The 17008-nt window shown below is 42.9% G+C and overlaps 2 protein-coding genes across 4 annotated transcripts in view; one reads left to right on the top strand and one right to left on the bottom strand.

The window, feature by feature from the left end:
* ANAPC7 (anaphase promoting complex subunit 7) overlaps window positions 1–9693 on the top strand; it is a 40032-nt gene extending 30339 nt beyond the window's left edge. The window contains exons 11-12 of one of the 2 annotated variants that reach the window (XM_023528211.1): window positions 1543–1608; window positions 9487–9693. In XM_023528211.1, the coding sequence (XP_023383979.1) occupies window positions 1543–1561 (19 nt within the window). In that variant the 3' untranslated portion in view covers window positions 1562–1608; window positions 9487–9693. Of the gene's footprint in view, window positions 1–1542; window positions 1609–4171; window positions 4341–9486 lie in introns of those variants that run through there. The other variant, XM_023528210.1, reaches the window with a different exon arrangement.
* The window catches only part of ATP2A2 (ATPase sarcoplasmic/endoplasmic reticulum Ca2+ transporting 2), a 46812-nt gene continuing 31985 nt past the window's right edge, over window positions 2182–17008 (bottom strand). Inside the window, exons 9-21 of one of the 2 annotated variants that reach the window (XR_895654.2) lie at window positions 16298–16386; window positions 15794–15896; window positions 14844–14975; window positions 13065–13187; window positions 12750–12968; window positions 11603–11938; window positions 10340–10560; window positions 9722–9924; window positions 8174–8259; window positions 7764–7897; window positions 7064–7181; window positions 5399–6982; window positions 2296–2989 (exon numbers count right to left, since the gene is read on the bottom strand). Coding sequence is in view for 1 of the 2 variants with exons in the window: in XM_011355776.1 (XP_011354078.1) it covers window positions 6713–6982; window positions 7064–7181; window positions 7764–7897; window positions 8174–8259; window positions 9722–9924; window positions 10340–10560; window positions 11603–11938; window positions 12750–12968; window positions 13065–13187; window positions 14844–14975; window positions 15794–15896; window positions 16298–16386 (2034 nt within the window). In the remaining variant the exon portion in view is untranslated. Of the gene's footprint in view, window positions 6983–7063; window positions 7182–7763; window positions 7898–8173; window positions 8260–9721; window positions 9925–10339; window positions 10561–11602; window positions 11939–12749; window positions 12969–13064; window positions 13188–14843; window positions 14976–15793; window positions 15897–16297; window positions 16387–17008 lie in introns of both variants that reach the window. The other variant, XM_011355776.1, reaches the window with a different exon arrangement.

Genomic DNA, 17008 nt, shown 5'->3' with positions numbered 1-17008 from the left:
TCACACAGATTTACCTTGTGTCTTTTGAGGACGGCATAATATTCCATAGTATTAATGTTTAGTTTATTCAACATCTTGCCTATTGATGGGTATTCAGGTCATTTCCAACCTTTTGATACAACAGTGCATCAGGATTATTTTTGTTTTTGTGAACATGTGAACATTTCACCAAAATGAAGTGCTTAATCAAAGGATATAGATGTTTAAAAATCTCAGATATTGTCAAATCGCCCTCTGGAGATTGGGCCAGTTTAGTCGCACCATCGGCATGAGAACATTTCCTAATGCCAGCTACAGAGGAGAGAGATCAGTCTCAAACTCTGATCTCTGTCAATCACACGTGAAGGGAATTCACTGTCATATGCATATCAAATCTATTTTCCTAACTCTAGAGAGGTGTATTGTTTTAGAATTTTTACATTTTTATGTAGTCAATTTATCACTCTTCTTCCAGGATTGTGCGTCGTGCTTTCTCCATCTTCCATGTTCTCATCGTACTTTTATGGTTTACTTTAAAAAACAAATCTCAGACAAACAGGCATCATGATCACCTCCATACCCAAGCATTACTGATGGAACAGCTCTGCCCACTCTGCCCGCCTGCCCTCCTGGAACTAATCACCATCCCATCACCTCCCCTGTGGCCAGTGTCTCTGAACTCATTATTGAACGGTTTGACACTGGTCCACCTGGAAATGAGGCGTTTACACCCAAATGTAAAGCCACCTCAGGCTTAGTTCACCTGACGCGTGTGCGTGCATTTCTCATGTAGCTGTGCACTGATTTATGCTCTAGGGCATACACCTTAGCACAGGTGGACAGCGGCCCACGGGCCAGGTAAGGGAGTAAGTATTGCACGATGCCGTTTTGCGTCTTTTGAAGTTATGCTTAGTTTCACTATGCAGGGAGATCAAGCTGTCGATACCTGCAGTTCGTTTATTTTCATTGCTGTGGAGTTCGATTTCAATATGCCTCAAAGGTACTTACCCATTTTTCCTGCTGTGGGTCACTTCGGTTGTTTCCAATACTTCTGTACACATCTTATGCTATGAGGAATTCTTTAAGGTAGGTCTGCTGGGTTGGAATAAGAGCATCTGTGTATTCACTAGATAGCTGGCCGTTCTGTGTAAGGAGGGCCCACTCCCCCATCCCTGGCATTAGAAGAACTCTTTTGTCAGTTCGTGGACATGAAATGGTCTCTCAGATTTTAATTTGCCAGGGAAGTTGAACATGTTTTCATATTTATAAGCCGTTCAAGTTTCCTTTTGTTTATATCATTTAGCCATTTTCCTTTTGAGGATGTACTTTCATTTTTCAAATCTTCTGATCCATTTGCAATTGGGCCAGATGACCACTGACATAACTCTACTTTTATCTACCAAACTACTACCCGTTTGATTAAAATGCCTGTTGGTATTTTCATGTTTCATTAACATATGAATCACATATTCTTCACATTAAGATGTCAGTTCTCCCCAAATTAAACTTTCCTAAGACGTTCCCAGGGATCCAGTAGGGCCCTTGTTGCTTTTGTTCCCTTAGGTGTTTTCTGTTTGTCTGATGGCCACGGCTCCAGAACCAGTGCTAAGTGGTGGGCAACAGTGGATGGTGAGTGTAATTCTGGTGTTTCAATACTTCTGACTTATTTTTCATTGTTATAAAATGGGAGTTACAAATAGTCAAGAATGGATGTTAAATTTTATCAAGTGTTATCTGTATCTGGAGAGTCGATAGGCCTTATGTTTATCAGGTTTATAGAATCAATTGATAGAATCATCTATCGTCACATTCCTGATTTTTTAAAAGTGATTAATCACTTCAGAGAATTTAGAAAGGCCCAACCCCTGGCAGATAAGCACTAAGTAACCATCACCAACAGGAATGTAGACTTTTATATTTTGTAACTGAATATTAGAAGCATCTCTCCATTGCTACATCTCCAAGCTGCTGTTTAATCATGTTAATTAGCTCCAAAAACCCCACTGATGACACTCAGCTCTCCCCATACCTTGTCACATGAACAGACCTCCTACCACTCTGTTCTCCCACCCAGAAATCCAGTCTACGAAGTTCTTGTTCCTCTTAGGCACATAAGGGTAAAACTGCTCCAGGTGCGGGGCCGGGGCCCTCGACGCACATCGCCTGCCCCTCCCACAGAGCAGTCACCACCACACCGTGAACTTATCGTAGAATAGATTTATTTTCCTGAAACCATGTCTGTGCAACGCTTGTTGCCATCAGCACAGAAATAAACAACTGCTCTATTTACAGTCTAAAGTCAAACATGCGTTGTGATAAACTGACATTTAGCATTTTATTAAGATAAATGCATCACAATATTTGTATTGCACCAACATCTGTCTACTGCTTCTGGTTTCATTAAATAAGTTACATTTAATACAGTGCAAAATAGCTGTTTGCACACTCAAAAAATAACTGGTCATGAACTGGAGGCCTACATTTTAACCATTCAACACCTGTAGTGTTTTCAATATTTATAAATAAGCAGAACTGTACAGGGCCAATTAAAAAGTAGCATGTTTCAATGACACCATAGAGAAATCTGGCTACTTACAACTGAAGGCATGCATTACAACTGAATATTGAATTTGTACATTTATATAAGCTATGACATTTTGCACAGAGAAATATGGAGACTTGGCTGATGGCTTCTAAGTTCTTGGATGAGATTTCAGAAACTCATTCTTCTTGCAGCAAAGAAACCAAAATTCTCTGGAGAGGCTTTCTGATTCATTAAGCTAAATTGTACACTTGTAATTATTTTGATTTAAAAGCTAAAAACCCCATTGGTAATACACGTTTCCTCCACATAACACACAATGAGTTGGGGACTTTTTTCTACTTATCTTTCCCCCCAACATCAATCATGCAGAGGGCTGGTAGATGTGTTGCTAAAAACGCACATGCACGCAACCGAACACCCTTACATTTCTGCAAAATGGTTTAGGAAGCGGTTACTCCAGTATTGCTGAAAAGGAAAGAAAGAGGAAAGAAATCAGCTTTACGAAATATGGGGAGGAAATGTTAGAGTAACTAAAGTTAACAGTGACAGATAAAAGGGGCTATTCAGTTTGATCTTTTAAGATTTCAAGACCAGCATTTCTGATGAACTGTCCCTGAGGCACTGCCCACACAGGGTAGCATCTAGAAGCACTAGCTTGGCTGCACAGACCTCACGTCATCTGGCTACAGAGCAAAGTCCCCCCCACCCCCCCAAGCTCACAGGAGAATCCCATCAGGCAGACACTTAATTGCTTTGGGTGTAACAGGAGAGAGACAGGAGGGAAGGACAGTTCTTCAGTTAGCAGTGCAGAGGGAAGGGAGCGGAAGCAGAAGTGAGCGGTGTGGCAGCGCCAAGCCTCTGGCGCCCTCCCCCCGCCCCTCCCCAGGGGCAGCCTCCGGGCTGCAGGCCTCGCTCTGCCCAGTCCCGGCGGGGAACTGCTGTACGCACTGCTTATCATTGCTCCCCTTCAAGAAAGAAGGCTGCAGGTGGCCCTCATTGTTCACTGCAGGGTGGTGGCTTTGACAGAATTTGGTGGTTAAATTAAAAAGGCAATGGTGGACTTGGCTTTGAGGATGCAGCAGGCTGTGGCTCTGGGCCGTGGGCGGGTGCTTGGCAGACAATGAGCAGCTCATGGCCTCATACTGCTGAGGGCTGCCTACCACACAGACCTTCGGGGGTCCAAGGCCCCAGTTGGAGGGTGAGGTGGTAGCAGCTGCTTGTGAAAGAGGCTGGCAAATGCCCTGCTTGGCTGTGGCCTCACGCAGCTCTCCTAACAGTGCCTTATTACTAGCAAGGTACAGGTGCAGAACGAGCTGCCGGAGGTGTCCCTGGGAGGGGACGTGTGAGATTGCCATCTTCTGGGCAAAGCTGCATCAAAGAGGCTGGGTGAGCACGGGGTGGCAAGAAGACGACTTATGGGATGGGCCGCAGACCCAGGGGGCAAGTGTTTCAGGCAGGAGCTGAGGAAGGCACTGCCCCATCAAGTTGCTGATGGTGGCAGAACAGACCCACAGTGCCTTCCTGCAGGTGCCGGGCGGGGGTGGGGCTGGGCAGCTGCGACTCCCTGCAGGGGGGAGGCCTGAGCCCAGGGATGGGCCCACAGCGAAACCACCGCTGAGGGGGCACTGATGCCGACATGTTTTTCAGAGGTGAAGCCTGAAGCAGAGCAGACAAGGGGACCTGCTTGAGGCAGCAGAGTGTCCTCCCCACTCCCAGCCGTCTGGGCTGAGGGAAGTGGTGCCCAAACTGCCTCCGTGGGCTGGACGGGACTGAAGCTAAGAAACCACAAGGCAACGGCCAGCCCAGGGCCATCTGAGGCTGTGCACATCTCCTAGAGCGGCCCACACCATTCAACTTATTATGTAAAGGCCGCTAAATCCAGGAACTGCGTCGGGAAGAGCTGACTATTCAGTTAGTTTGGTTTCCATTGACTAGCTCACCACCCGACAAGCTCAGACACCGTTTTGGTGTACAGCCAAGATGCACTCCTTGCATTTCGTCCACTTGGCCCATTTCTTTTTATACTTTATGATGCTAAACATTCAAACCAACCTCCCCTTCCTCTGCGATAGGCTGCGGTGAGCCAGGCAGGACCTTCCATTTAGTCAGTCTCCATGTTCCACTTCCATCTCCTCATACTCAGACCTCAGACCACAGCAGCACCTTGACCTGCTTGACACTTGTTAACTTTCCCCCAGACTCTCAGCATTCACACTGCGTCTTCTGGCTGGCCCAGTAACCAGGGCCCAGGGACCTTCACAGCAACACTCAGGCCCTCACAAGGAGGGAGGTGTGAGCCCACTGAACACAAGCTGCTGCCCAGGCCGCCTTTGCAACAGAGCTGCTAGTTTCCCGGCTCGGCAGAGCCATGCCCTAGTAACTGCTTTAACATACCCTGGAGAGAGAAGACAAGTCTCAGCTACAAAGGATGTGACTCAGATGGTGAAAAGGGTGGCTTATTTAAGAGGACCTACAGATGCATAAGTTCATTAGTTCAGTTACTTGCTTTCACTAGCTTTTTAATGAACCAAGGTTCTGGGACAAATCCTTGCAACTAGCAAAGATCAAAAGAAACACGTTTTTATGACTCATCTTAGTGCTAGCAAAGGACAGCTCCCTCAGCCTGTCAATCTGACCAACTCAACAAATGTCTCTTCCCTCAGGCCCTCCCCGACATCTGGCGATGCCAGGGTCCTAGGCAGCTAGCCTGACCATGTGTGTGCAGCCGGCACACACTGTATGCCCACTGCTCTCGGGGACAGCCACGGAGCACAGCAGTGTCTGACGCGAGGACCTTATTCACTAGTCATACAGCTAGCTCACTTGGCGGCATTCGCCTTTAGGCTAAAGCATCTGAATCCAGAGAATACTCACGTTAGTTGATGGATGTTGGAAGGCAATGGAGGAAAACACCGCAGTTAGGACTGTTAATGCCTTATACACTGTTGGTAAGACTGATCTGGAACATGCGCAAACATTTATCACACTAAAGGTGGTGGTGGTTAGTGCCACATTCAAATAAAAATAGTTCTATACAATATGTTCATTTGGTCATGTGCTATTTACAGATTTTACAAAACACATACACACACATACACACACACACACACACTTGCCCTTATGTTCTTTACACCAGGCTAAAACAGGCCAGCAGAAACTTGCATAAAATGTGTCACAGATGACCATTAGTGCCTATGCATTAACAAATAAAATTCCTACAACTATTTATGCAGCAGAACAGGATCCTTCTTCCCCTCAAGCACAGTCAAACCAAACATCTGAGCTAAAAACTTAAGAGAGAGCTGAATACATCTATCATAGGTCAAGCTAAGCCACTTGAGTTAAAAACAAGACAGTTATTTTCTGTCCATTTAAAAATTTTATTTTTTAGAACTAGATTGTGAAGTGCCACTGAAATAGGCAGTGTTGGCAAAACAATGTCTGTTACAGTAAAATACACTACACATTTAAATAAATAACCTTAAAAACTGCGTGAGGGGACATGAACCCAGTCAATTGAATCTGGAACAATGTTTTCTGCACAAGCGAGAACAGGCATACCTCTTAAGACTGATGTAAACAGAACCATCGAAATCCTACAGGAGAAGCAGCTGAGCGGGGCCGGGAGTGGGGGGTGGGGGTGGGGTGGAGGTGAACGGAGTGGGTGAGGGAGTGGCAAACCAAAAAATACTGACTGAGGTAGCAGTACTCTGCCCAGTGCAGAAAAATTGGCTTATGAATAAAAATTAGACTGTGATCTCAGATTAAATCCAGATGATCATGCAAAAGACAAAATCCATGCTATTTTGTTTTAGAAAAAAACCACACACATTCATTTCCTAAAATCTGCTGCCAATTAATTTGCTGACAATGTCTGCTGGCTCAACTTTTTTTTTTATACAAGGATGAGTATTAAACAGAACACTGTACATGCTTTTTCATCTACAAAAAAATATTTGCATAAAATAGTGTTAGTTCTCTGTACATGTCAATGGACACTTTAATTATGTGTATAAAAAAGGAAAATCTTGCCCCACTGGAGTCAGAAAAAGCAAAACAAAACCTAGAGTATGAAATCTCCATCACCAGCGAATATGCTCATGTGAAATTCAGCAGAATAGACAGTTGCTTTAAACAATAAAAAATTAATTGATTAAGTTAAACATCTTTTTTATGTAAAACTGTCAGTCAAGACCAGAACATATCACTAAAGTTAGTGTCTGTGCTATATACCCAGATCACCAGGGGCATTATGAGCAGCACGAACGGCCAGGAAACCCCATCGGTGCATGCCGAGAACGAGCAGGCTTTGGTGGCGGGCTGCACACACTCTTTACCAGGTTCCAGGTAGTTGCGGGCCACAAACTTGAGCGTCTCGTCCATTAGAATCACAGGCAAGGAGATTTTCAGCACCATCAGCCACTGGGTCAAATTCAGCGGTGTTATCTGGAAGATAAGCTGAAAACACAGACAAGCCTCGTCAAGCTCCCAGATTCAGACAGGCAGCCGGGCCCCTGCCCAGGTCCCACCACCACTTACTGGCAAGGGTTCGACGTAGAGGATGAGGAAGTGGAGCGACATGGACAGGCAGATGGAGCCCACGAGCCAGATATTCTCCCAAGGGGGCATCCTCAGCAGGGACTGGTTTTCAGACAAGCTGCAGAGCAAGAAGAAATACAGGAAATAGGCCCACCAAAAAGGCAAAGGCAGGTATCACAAATGACAGTTTTGAACTGCGTTTCAATAAGGCGGCAGCTAACTTGGCACTGCCCACTGACCTTTTCTACTGACTAAACTTTCTACTGCGGCAAAGTTAAGGAAGAACGTTCAGATGTAGGACAAACTTCCAATTTTAAATCTAGGCTTCGGCACAGCAAATTCCATTTCATTGGGTTCAAAACTGCTCCATTGCCCTTGACATTTAGGCTATTTCAAAATTTCCATTTTTGTCACTGGCTTAATTGGATGATACCACTTGTGTCAATGCTAAAGGGAAAGAGTGCCTTCCCCGTGGGCACTGGCAGATGGGACAGTCAAGTCCCTATTTCTGTCCTCCACTGTCTCTAAGCCCTCCCACTATTTCCTGGAGATGATGACGCTTAAGCCTTAAAAACCGGTGCTGCTTGTTCTCCTTTCTTTGGGGGAGGAAGAGCGGTCCTGTGATCCTCAACCGACCGTGACACGTGTGACTGCAGGCTGGCGGAGCTTGCGCCCCAGCTTGCCGAGAAGACTCACTGACCTGTTGAGGGCATTGCACATCTCTATGGTTACTAGAACAGAGAGCGCCATTGTCATTGGGTACGGGGATTCAAAGATCGCACAATCCACTCCTTCAAAGTCCGGGTTGTCCTCTTTACACTGTAGGAAATGGCTCTGCAACAAAAGCCCAATCACACTCATCAGCCAAGTGCGTTTCCTCAGTCCATGCCCCAACTCCACACGAGGTCTGGAACGCAGAGCTGCACCAGACCTCAGCCCATTTCCCAGAGAAGCCGGGTCCTTCAAAATAATCTTAGATGCAACTGCTGATTGTTTGAGACTGAAGATAATCTGATAGGCTCCCAAACCCAGAACGCTCAAAGACAACCTTGTTTGTGAGGGCTTACAACACTCTGCGTCCAAGGCACAGAAAGAAAGGTGGCTACATACCAGCTGGTAGAAAGACACTCTTGGACCGCCGTCAGCAGCAATGAACCACCACGCAGCAGCACCCACGGTAGCCGCGCCAACGTAACCTGGGAACACAATCATGATGTTGACACACTGCAGCTGCTGTCTCGTAGGCTCTCCCCAGGACAGAGACAAAGGACATGGCATGTCGATGGTCACTGGAACCACCTGTACAAAAGCAGCTAGACCGAGGGTTTCTGCAAGGAGAGGGTCTGTGGTACGAAAGAACCAGGCAATTTTTCCTCCTCCAGAATTTGTGAGGAAAAGCACCTACTGGATTGGCAAAGGTCCACCAGCTATGCCCTTGTCTAAGCAGCAGCATCCTCCACATGGACCAGGTCAGGCCACCCATGACTTATAGGCAAACCGATGCTGTCGATGCTGTCCACTAACCCATCTGCTCCCCAGACGCCTGGCAGAATATCTACACGGAGAGGCTGTTAGCACAGTTAGTGCAGAACACAGCATCACGGCAATGTCTGAAGCCGAGTCTGGCACCAGCACCTCACCAATTACTTTTGAATCCAGCAAGTTTATTACAAAGAAGCAACAAGGAGTAGGGGAGAACACAGGGACTTGAGAATAAGAGAATGTCCCAATGTGGTAGCGTCCAGTAAAAGACACAAGTGCATACACCCTATAACCCAGCTGTCACAGTAGAGCAGCAGGCAGCTCACGCCCAGCGACAAGGCAGCTATGTGTTTACTGACAAGGAAATTACCCAACAAGTAGGGAGAAATACAGAAAGACACAGGGTTATACAGCTTGCTGTCACCTGTGAAAACCCATACATGAGATCTGCTAGAGTTTCTCTGGAGGAGCACGAGAAACGTATCGCTGGAGGGACTGGCTGGTTGAGAACTTCCCAGGTGTGTTTTACATTTTTTTTTAAGGCGACCTTGGTTGACCTCACAGATTCCAAGGACCTTGTCAGCTTATAATCCCTTATTTTTTATGCCTCTGGCACCTGGTCTTCTTAGTTGGTCTCCCATCCAAGTACTATGTTTTTTCAATTTTAAGTCATGTGAATGTATTAAAACAAAACAAAACGCCTGTTTACGGGATCCTAGGGAAGTCATTTAACCTGTCTGGGCCTCACTTTCCTAACCTATAAAATGCGGAGGGAACCACCACCCCAGGGCAGGAGGATGAGGTCTCCACAGGTGGCACGCAGAAGAGTCTGAGCCACAGCCAGGCCCCACGCATCTACCAACCACTGCTGACGCGCACAGGGGTCCCTTCTACCTCAGCGACATAAGGCCTGAATTGTCCCTGTGTCCTTTTGCCCACAGGTTAAATCTGAAAATGTCACTCACAAACGCCCACGGAAGGATGAGGATGCTGAAACGAGACCAACTTTACTATAAACTGGGTATTTACAGCTCATTAAACTGCAAGAGGGCAGCCTCCATTTTTTGCTACTCTAGTATGGGAATAGAGGAAAGATGTCCTTTTAAAGGGATGAATTCATAAAATTTTGGCTCACGAACACTTTGTTTAAAAATCAACAGTATAAAAACTACTCACAGCCAATAGCCAGGTAGCGGAAGAAGAGCCACCCGCTGATGAGTGGCTCCTTTGGGTTCCGGGGCGGTTTATTCATGATGTCCAGATCCGGAGGGTTGAAGCCCAGTGCAGTGGCAGGCAGGCCATCTGTCACCAGATTGACCCAGAGCAGCTGGACAGGAATCAAAGCCTCAGGAAATCCAAGGGCTGCTGTCAGGAAAATACTGTTTCCACCCCAGGAAAGAAGAGAAAGACCCCAAATTATTTTTGGTCACTGTTCAAGTAGTATCACCTTGTCCTTCTCCATAAAAACAATGGACAGCAACAATGGATGCTTGAAATAATGTTTTTTTGGTAATCATAAAACATTAAACTCAATTTCGAATTAAGGCTAACTTTAAGAAAGACAAGAATTTTACGTTACTTTATATAGTTAAACTCATTTCTGTTAAAGGCAGCCCTCCCGAGGCCCGAAGTCCCTCTGCCTGCAAGGGCACTCTTTGCTTGGCCTTGCCCTCCCACCCACCTCGTGCACAAGGACCAAAGCTGCTGTCATAGGAAGAACAAATGTGGAAAACTGATCATCACAAGCCCTGATTTTAGCTAAAAGAATACAAGTGATTTGTCACAGGGACCCACCAGACAACTTCCCCCACATTCGACGAGATGAGGTAGCGAATGAACTGCTTCATGTTGTTGTAGATGGCCCGCCCCTCTTCCACGGCAGCCACTATGGTAGAGAAGTTGTCGTCAGCCAGGACCATCTCAGAGGCAGTTTTAGCCACTGCGGTGCCAGAGCCCATGGCAATGCCGATCTCAGCTTTCTTCAGAGCAGGAGCATCGTTCACACCATCCCCAGTCTGGAAGGGAACCCAAGGACCCGAGAGTTGGTTTACACACACCTGTCACCTTACATACACATCCCTGACAAAGGTTCAGCCATCCTAAAACAGGGGAAATGAATGGAGCTGTGGGCCTCTGGACAAAGAAAATAGAATTTTCGTCAAGCTGGTGCCACAAAATGCATTTTACACCTGGGAAATGTGAAACTGCCGGATAAGCTCACTGAAGAAACTTCAGAGGGAAGTGGAACAAAGGAGACTTCGAATACATCTATGTTATTTTTTAACAAACCAACAAACAAAAAAACAACCTATATGGCAGTCAAGATGAAGTACTTTTATCTGCAGATAAACCTTGAGTAGAAGAGGTGCAGACTGCAAAAACACATAAACTATAACATGCTGTTTACATAGGTTGAAAGTATCCAGAAACACGAAAAATGTTGTCTATAGATACAACGCTATCATTCCCATGTTGTTTTTTTATATTTTACTAAACACCTGATACTGAATTTGGAATGGTGGTTTCCCCTGGGAGAGGGAAGAAAGAGGCAGGGAGAACTGGGGAGTACACCTGTTAGAACAACAACATTTCTTAAAAGTTTTATAGGCGAGCAATAGAAAACAAATACTGTACAACATTAACATGTCTGGGTGAAAAATCACACAAGGGGGAGAATACTGGAAACGCTTCCACAAGCAGCTCTTAAAGACTGCCTTGCCGGTGCACCTGATCTCAGGTAGGGTTATCCAAAGACCATGACAGAACACAGATTACTTACATTCCGAGTCAATTTTTATCGAGATATCACCAAGTATTTTCCCTATGACTGATTCAGAAGGAACATCTAGATCAACTTAAACTACTCTAGCATCTTCCCTGCATGCAATATACAGCATGCCAAACTGCTGGTGAACAGAATCCTAGAGAAACAGCCCAGATCAAGACAAAACCCAAGAAATTCCAAATCTGGGAGCTATTACTATAAATGTAATGGTCAAAATTAGAATCGTCTATGTTTGTGTAGTGAGTCACCTGCACATGTCCACAGACACTCACCATAGCTGTAATCTCATCAAAGGACTGAAGAAATTCTACAATTTTAGATTTGTGGGAAGGTTCAACTCGAGCAAAACAGCGGGCATTCAAGCAGGCATCTCTCTGGGCTGAAGGGCCAAGCTCGTCAAACTCTCGACCTGTAAAAGCCTTTGACATCACATCCTCATCCTGCCCAAAAATGCCAATGCGGCGACAGATGGCCACAGCGGTGCCCTTGTTGTCCCCTGTGATCATGATGACCCGGATGCCTGCTTGCCGGCACAGCTTCACAGAAGAGGCCACTTCAATTCTTGGAGGGTCCAGCATGCCCACGCAGCCGACGAAAGTCAGATTGGTCTACAGCAAAAGAAGAATCACTGTACCTTAAAACAGGAAGTTCTCATTTTCCCTTGTGTAAAACATGGACTAATTATATACATTAAGAGCAAAGGTTTCTGCATTTTCTTATGCCAAATTCTGTAACTCTGACTCTTATCTAAGATTAATATTCACACTACAGATGTAAATCCAACAAAGAACAATATTAATTCTAATTAATTTGAAATGATTAAAAATATCACTACATCGCTTCTTGGCCTTTTGGCTAAAATCAAATGTAAAAATATCACTACATTCTTGTTACCAAATCATTAACTTTCATAATGATACTATTCTGAAATGAGAAAACATTCTGAAGAATAAGAGCATTTTTATACTGGCCACTTTTTTGTGGTCCACAGGACCAAAACTTGTTCCTTATTCCTTTCATTCGATGCTTCAGGAAGTCACACACCTGATAGAGAATTCTACGAGCAGGAAAGTAAATCTCAAGTTGGATATTTTGACCTTCAATAACTAATAAATGTTTTAAAATAGTCTCAATTCTTAAAATATCTTAATTTACATGAGTTGCAAAATAGGTTTTACAAGTTTACTTAGCTCAAGTCTTGATAATTCTACTCTGAAAGTAATAGATTTGTGTTAAATTGTTAACTACGTATGTTTAAAGCAGCAACCTAAATTATAATGATGCATTTGGCCTGCAGAAAAACGAACAAACACCTCTTTCTTGGCAAAAACAAGACTCATTTGACCTTTTACCGAAAGACTGCTGTTTAAACACAATGACTGCGCAGGGTGTGGGTGAAGAAACTTTTCACTAGCTAACCTCGTATTTAATGAAGTTGGCAGAGTCCTCGAGGTTCATTTCTTCTCTTCTCAGTGGGCTGTCATGAGTGGCCAGAGCCAGGCATCGCAGTGTGTCACTGCCGCTACCCCATTCCCGAATGACAGACATGATCTTCTGTTTGACTCCGGGAGTCATAGGGACTTTCGTACTTCCAACTCGAATGTGGGTACACCTGTCAATAACACCTTCAGGAGCACCCTGGAAATGTTACAGATTTAGATCAATTTTATTTATTGGCTCATTCAGGATCCTAATCCTGTTAAGAACATCTCAATTGCAATTCACTGCACTTGCCTTTACAAACATTTTGCTCATTGATGTCCGACTTGGCTTGTTCGGTGTACAATAAACTGACATTGATTTTCGATCACGTGAAAACTCTAGAGTAAATTCTTTTTTCATCAACTGTTTAATGACCTATGAAGAGAAGAGAGAAAGAATACTATTGGATGAGTTTCTACACATTTTTCACCTGTTCAACAAATATTCACTAAGCACCTAATATATGACAGGCATTGAGGATACAACAACAAATGATAAACAATCTTGCCTTGTGATGGTTAATACAGTTAATGCACCACTTTCAGGCTCCATAATGCTCGTTTCCCTTCATTGAATAGTTACAGGTTAGAATCGAACAATTAATTCTAAACCTCAGTCTCTGAAGCTGAGGCTTCAATGTGCCTCGGAGGGATCTAGTCCACACCAACTAACATGTGTCAATGTGGCTTTGCACCCTCCACCACTGCCACCACATTCATTCACCTCTGAATGTTAAGCTAGTCTGAGTTGTGGTAATTCTATGTGAACACATTACAGTTCTATATATTATTAGATTTGATCTGTCAATGCTGTATTGAGAATCTTCACATCTATATTATAAAGAATATTAGTTTGTAGCTTCCTTTTCTTGTCACATCATGTCAAGTTTTGGTATCTCTGGCCTCATCAAATGAGTTGAGAAGGGTTTCATCTTCCTTTTTCTCATAGTCTCTATAAAACCAGCATTTCTTTCTTAAGTGTTTGGCAAAACTGGGCCTGAAGAATTTTTGTGGGGTTAGATTTTGAATTACAGATTCAATTAATTTAACAGATATAGGATTATTCTATTTTTCTTGTGTCAGTTTATAAAGTTGTGTTACTTGTGCTTCTGTTGCATCTTCCAATTTTCATATGGTGTGTTTTCAACATTGTTTAGGTAAAAATATTTTCTAATTTCCACTATGATTTCCTTGTTCACCTATGGATTATTTAAAATAGTGTCGTTTAACTTCAAAATATTTGGGGAATTTGCTCGATATCCTTTTGTTATTGATTTCTAGTTTAATTGTATTATGGTCAACAACTATCTTCACGATTTCAATCCTTTGTAATTTTGAGTCTTGCCTCATGGACCAGCTATACGGTCTATTCTGGTGAATGTTCTTTTTGCCTTAGAAGTACACATTACAAGTAGCATAAAAGAAATAAGGATTAGGTCAAGTATATTATACTGCTGTTCAAATCGTCCATATCCTTACTGATTTTTTCATCTGTTTATCAATTTATTGAGAGAGGTATGTTAAAATTGCCAACTCTAATTGTGGATCTATTTTTCCTTTTATTTTTGTCAGTTTTTGCTTCATGTACTTTAAATGTGCCATTATAATTAGGGTGCTGAAGGGGAAAATAAAGTCAAAAGAAAGCTTTAAGATGAAAATAATACTTTTATTTCTCCTTTGATGGTGAGGAAGATCCAGCAGGTGGGAAATGGATAATGCAGGAGAGATGTTGGGGCTTGCTGCACGAGGAGCAGCTGGTTTCTGCTGGGAGCAAGGACAGTCCATTCACAGCACCACGGGAGGAGGCAGAACTTATGGTCACAGATGGGTGCATGTGGAAATTATCTATTGATTACTTTTATTTTCTTTAGATAGCTAGCCAGATCGTTTTACCTGAGAGTGAATATGGGGAAGGAGGCATCACAAGTTTGAGGAGATAAGGTATATAATTAGTTGTCTAAGATAGTAAAGGCGTAAATATGTGGTATGAGTGATGAGCAGCATGAACAATACACCAAGTTCAAATACTGACCGAGTTGCAGGCATTTGCTCGTTCTATTTTAGAAAGACCCTTCAATTCGGTATCAAATACATTCATCTTCTCTACCAGGCAAGTGAGAGCAGTCTCTGTAGCTTCTCCAACTTTTTCATACACACCCTTTGCCTGTATTGGTTAAAACACAGAAGTGCAAAAAGGGAAAAGTAGTAAACAAGTAAATTTTTCTTTAATAAAGACTTTTCCATAGAAGGACAATTTGTTCTCCACTGCATCATTATTCTATGGACCATTTCTGTTCTACTCTGAGGCACATGATCCTGATAATTAAAAATCTAGTCAAAGCATAGGTGTGCATTTTATCTTATTTTTAAAATTTTGGTTTTTCATTTCTCTTAATTATATGAAGCCACTAATCATAGTATTAATTCATATACGGCTTTCAAACAGTACTTAGAATTCCATGTCATTATTTATCTACAGAGTTTACATTGTTACTTACGGGGGCTGGCATGCCTTTTAAATAGAAACCAAAGGATTTATCTTACTATTTATAATTAAAGAGGGGGGAAAATGTTTTCTGTTTATTTTCATCATCATCAAAACAACCCTCTAAACCTCAGCTTGTTCTCAAGGTTATAACACTTAAAAAGCAAGATCGAGACCCTCTACTTTCAGAAAAACAATTTCTACCCAGGTTTTATTCCTTTATAGTAACCAAACTGTAAACAGATGAGAACATCACGTAAACTCCAACTCCTAGTTAAGTAACGACAATACTCAGTCACAGAGGACATATGAAAGGCTCTCGGCATTCTTTTGCTAGGTCCTGCTGACTCAGAGATAGGCTCTTGAATGGAAAGGGGAAATAAAATCAGGAAACTTTACTTTCAAAAAGGAGGAAGGAAGGCTAGATTTTCATTCACCCACCTCACCCTCAAACTAGGAACAGTCAGGTCTAGTTTCTCATTTATAAGGAGCCTTACCTCATTGTAATCCAAAGCAGAGTCATTACAAAGAGCACAAATCGTTGCCAATTCTACAAGACCATCGTACTGATGACATTTCACTGGTTTATCATCTTTATGCCTGTCAAACAAAAAACACTCTTAAGAGCACAGTGTGGTCATCTCTACTGATTATTTATTTATTTAATAATATAAATAGAATTCTGTGAACAACAAACTGGCAAAAGAATTTGAGTGATGGATCTTAGAAATCTGCTGTTGGATGTGTCTCTGACATTAGGAATCAATTGGTAAAGACCAGAAATTCTTAGTTCATGAAATTCCTCCACCACTGCTATCAATAAAGAACAAACAGAAACCCCACTTAAAAATTTAGGCTTCAAATAGGAAGCTACTACTGTAGTAACTTATGCCATGAGCCACATTCAGAAAGCTGTTTTAACTTTTTTAGGCACACTGAAAATCTATACAAGTACCAAACTGTCACAATGATCCTTTAAATGATAGAAAGAGTTCACTCACACTTCTCCAACAGGTGCATACGTTGATCCAGTTATAGTAAATTCATTAAGGGAACAAGTGTCACCTTCAACTTTGTCCAAAATGAACATCTATGGGGAAAGAAAAGTGTAAGTGTTTCAAAGGTATAAAAGTATACTAGAAAAACAACCTCTGCTAAGACAAAAAGTCTTCCTTATTTAAGAAAACAATTTTAATGAAACTTATTAATTGAAGCTCAGCATGAGAAGTATTGCCCTTTATTCCAACGAGAGGCTATTCAAGACTGCCTCCTCCATCCACCTAACAATCTGAGGACCGACACCACTGGGGTGCTGAATAAACAGTAAGCAGCAGTGGTACCAAAGACACAGACAACCCACATGAAACCCGAGTATGTGGACTATGGGTCAGCAGTACTCTAGAATGCTCCAAATTCCAAATTTCAAATGGCTGGCTGAGAAGGTGGTTATTAGGCAGTCCTGCCTTTGGAGCCAAGAGTCTGTGAAGAATAAACTCACATTTCAGAGTTGCATCAACATTCCCTGAGTAAAGATAAATTGCTTCTCTGCTCCTTCCCACTTATTTTTATTGTGGCAATAGCTCATTTTCTATGAAGTGGCACAACTACATGTGTACAGTTAAGGATCCTGCAGAGCTGAATCTGATATTACCAAGACAATACCGATGAAGCATGCTTAAGAAAGAATTCTTAATTTTATAGAATAAGGTGAC

The sequence above is a fragment of the Pteropus vampyrus genome, unplaced genomic scaffold (genome assembly GCF_000151845.1).
Source record: "Pteropus vampyrus isolate Shadow unplaced genomic scaffold, Pvam_2.0 Scaffold23, whole genome shotgun sequence".
NCBI lineage: Eukaryota > Metazoa > Chordata > Mammalia > Chiroptera > Pteropodidae > Pteropus > Pteropus vampyrus.
The sequence above is the reverse complement of the archived record's forward strand: the minus strand, read 5'-3'. Positions and strand labels throughout refer to the sequence as shown.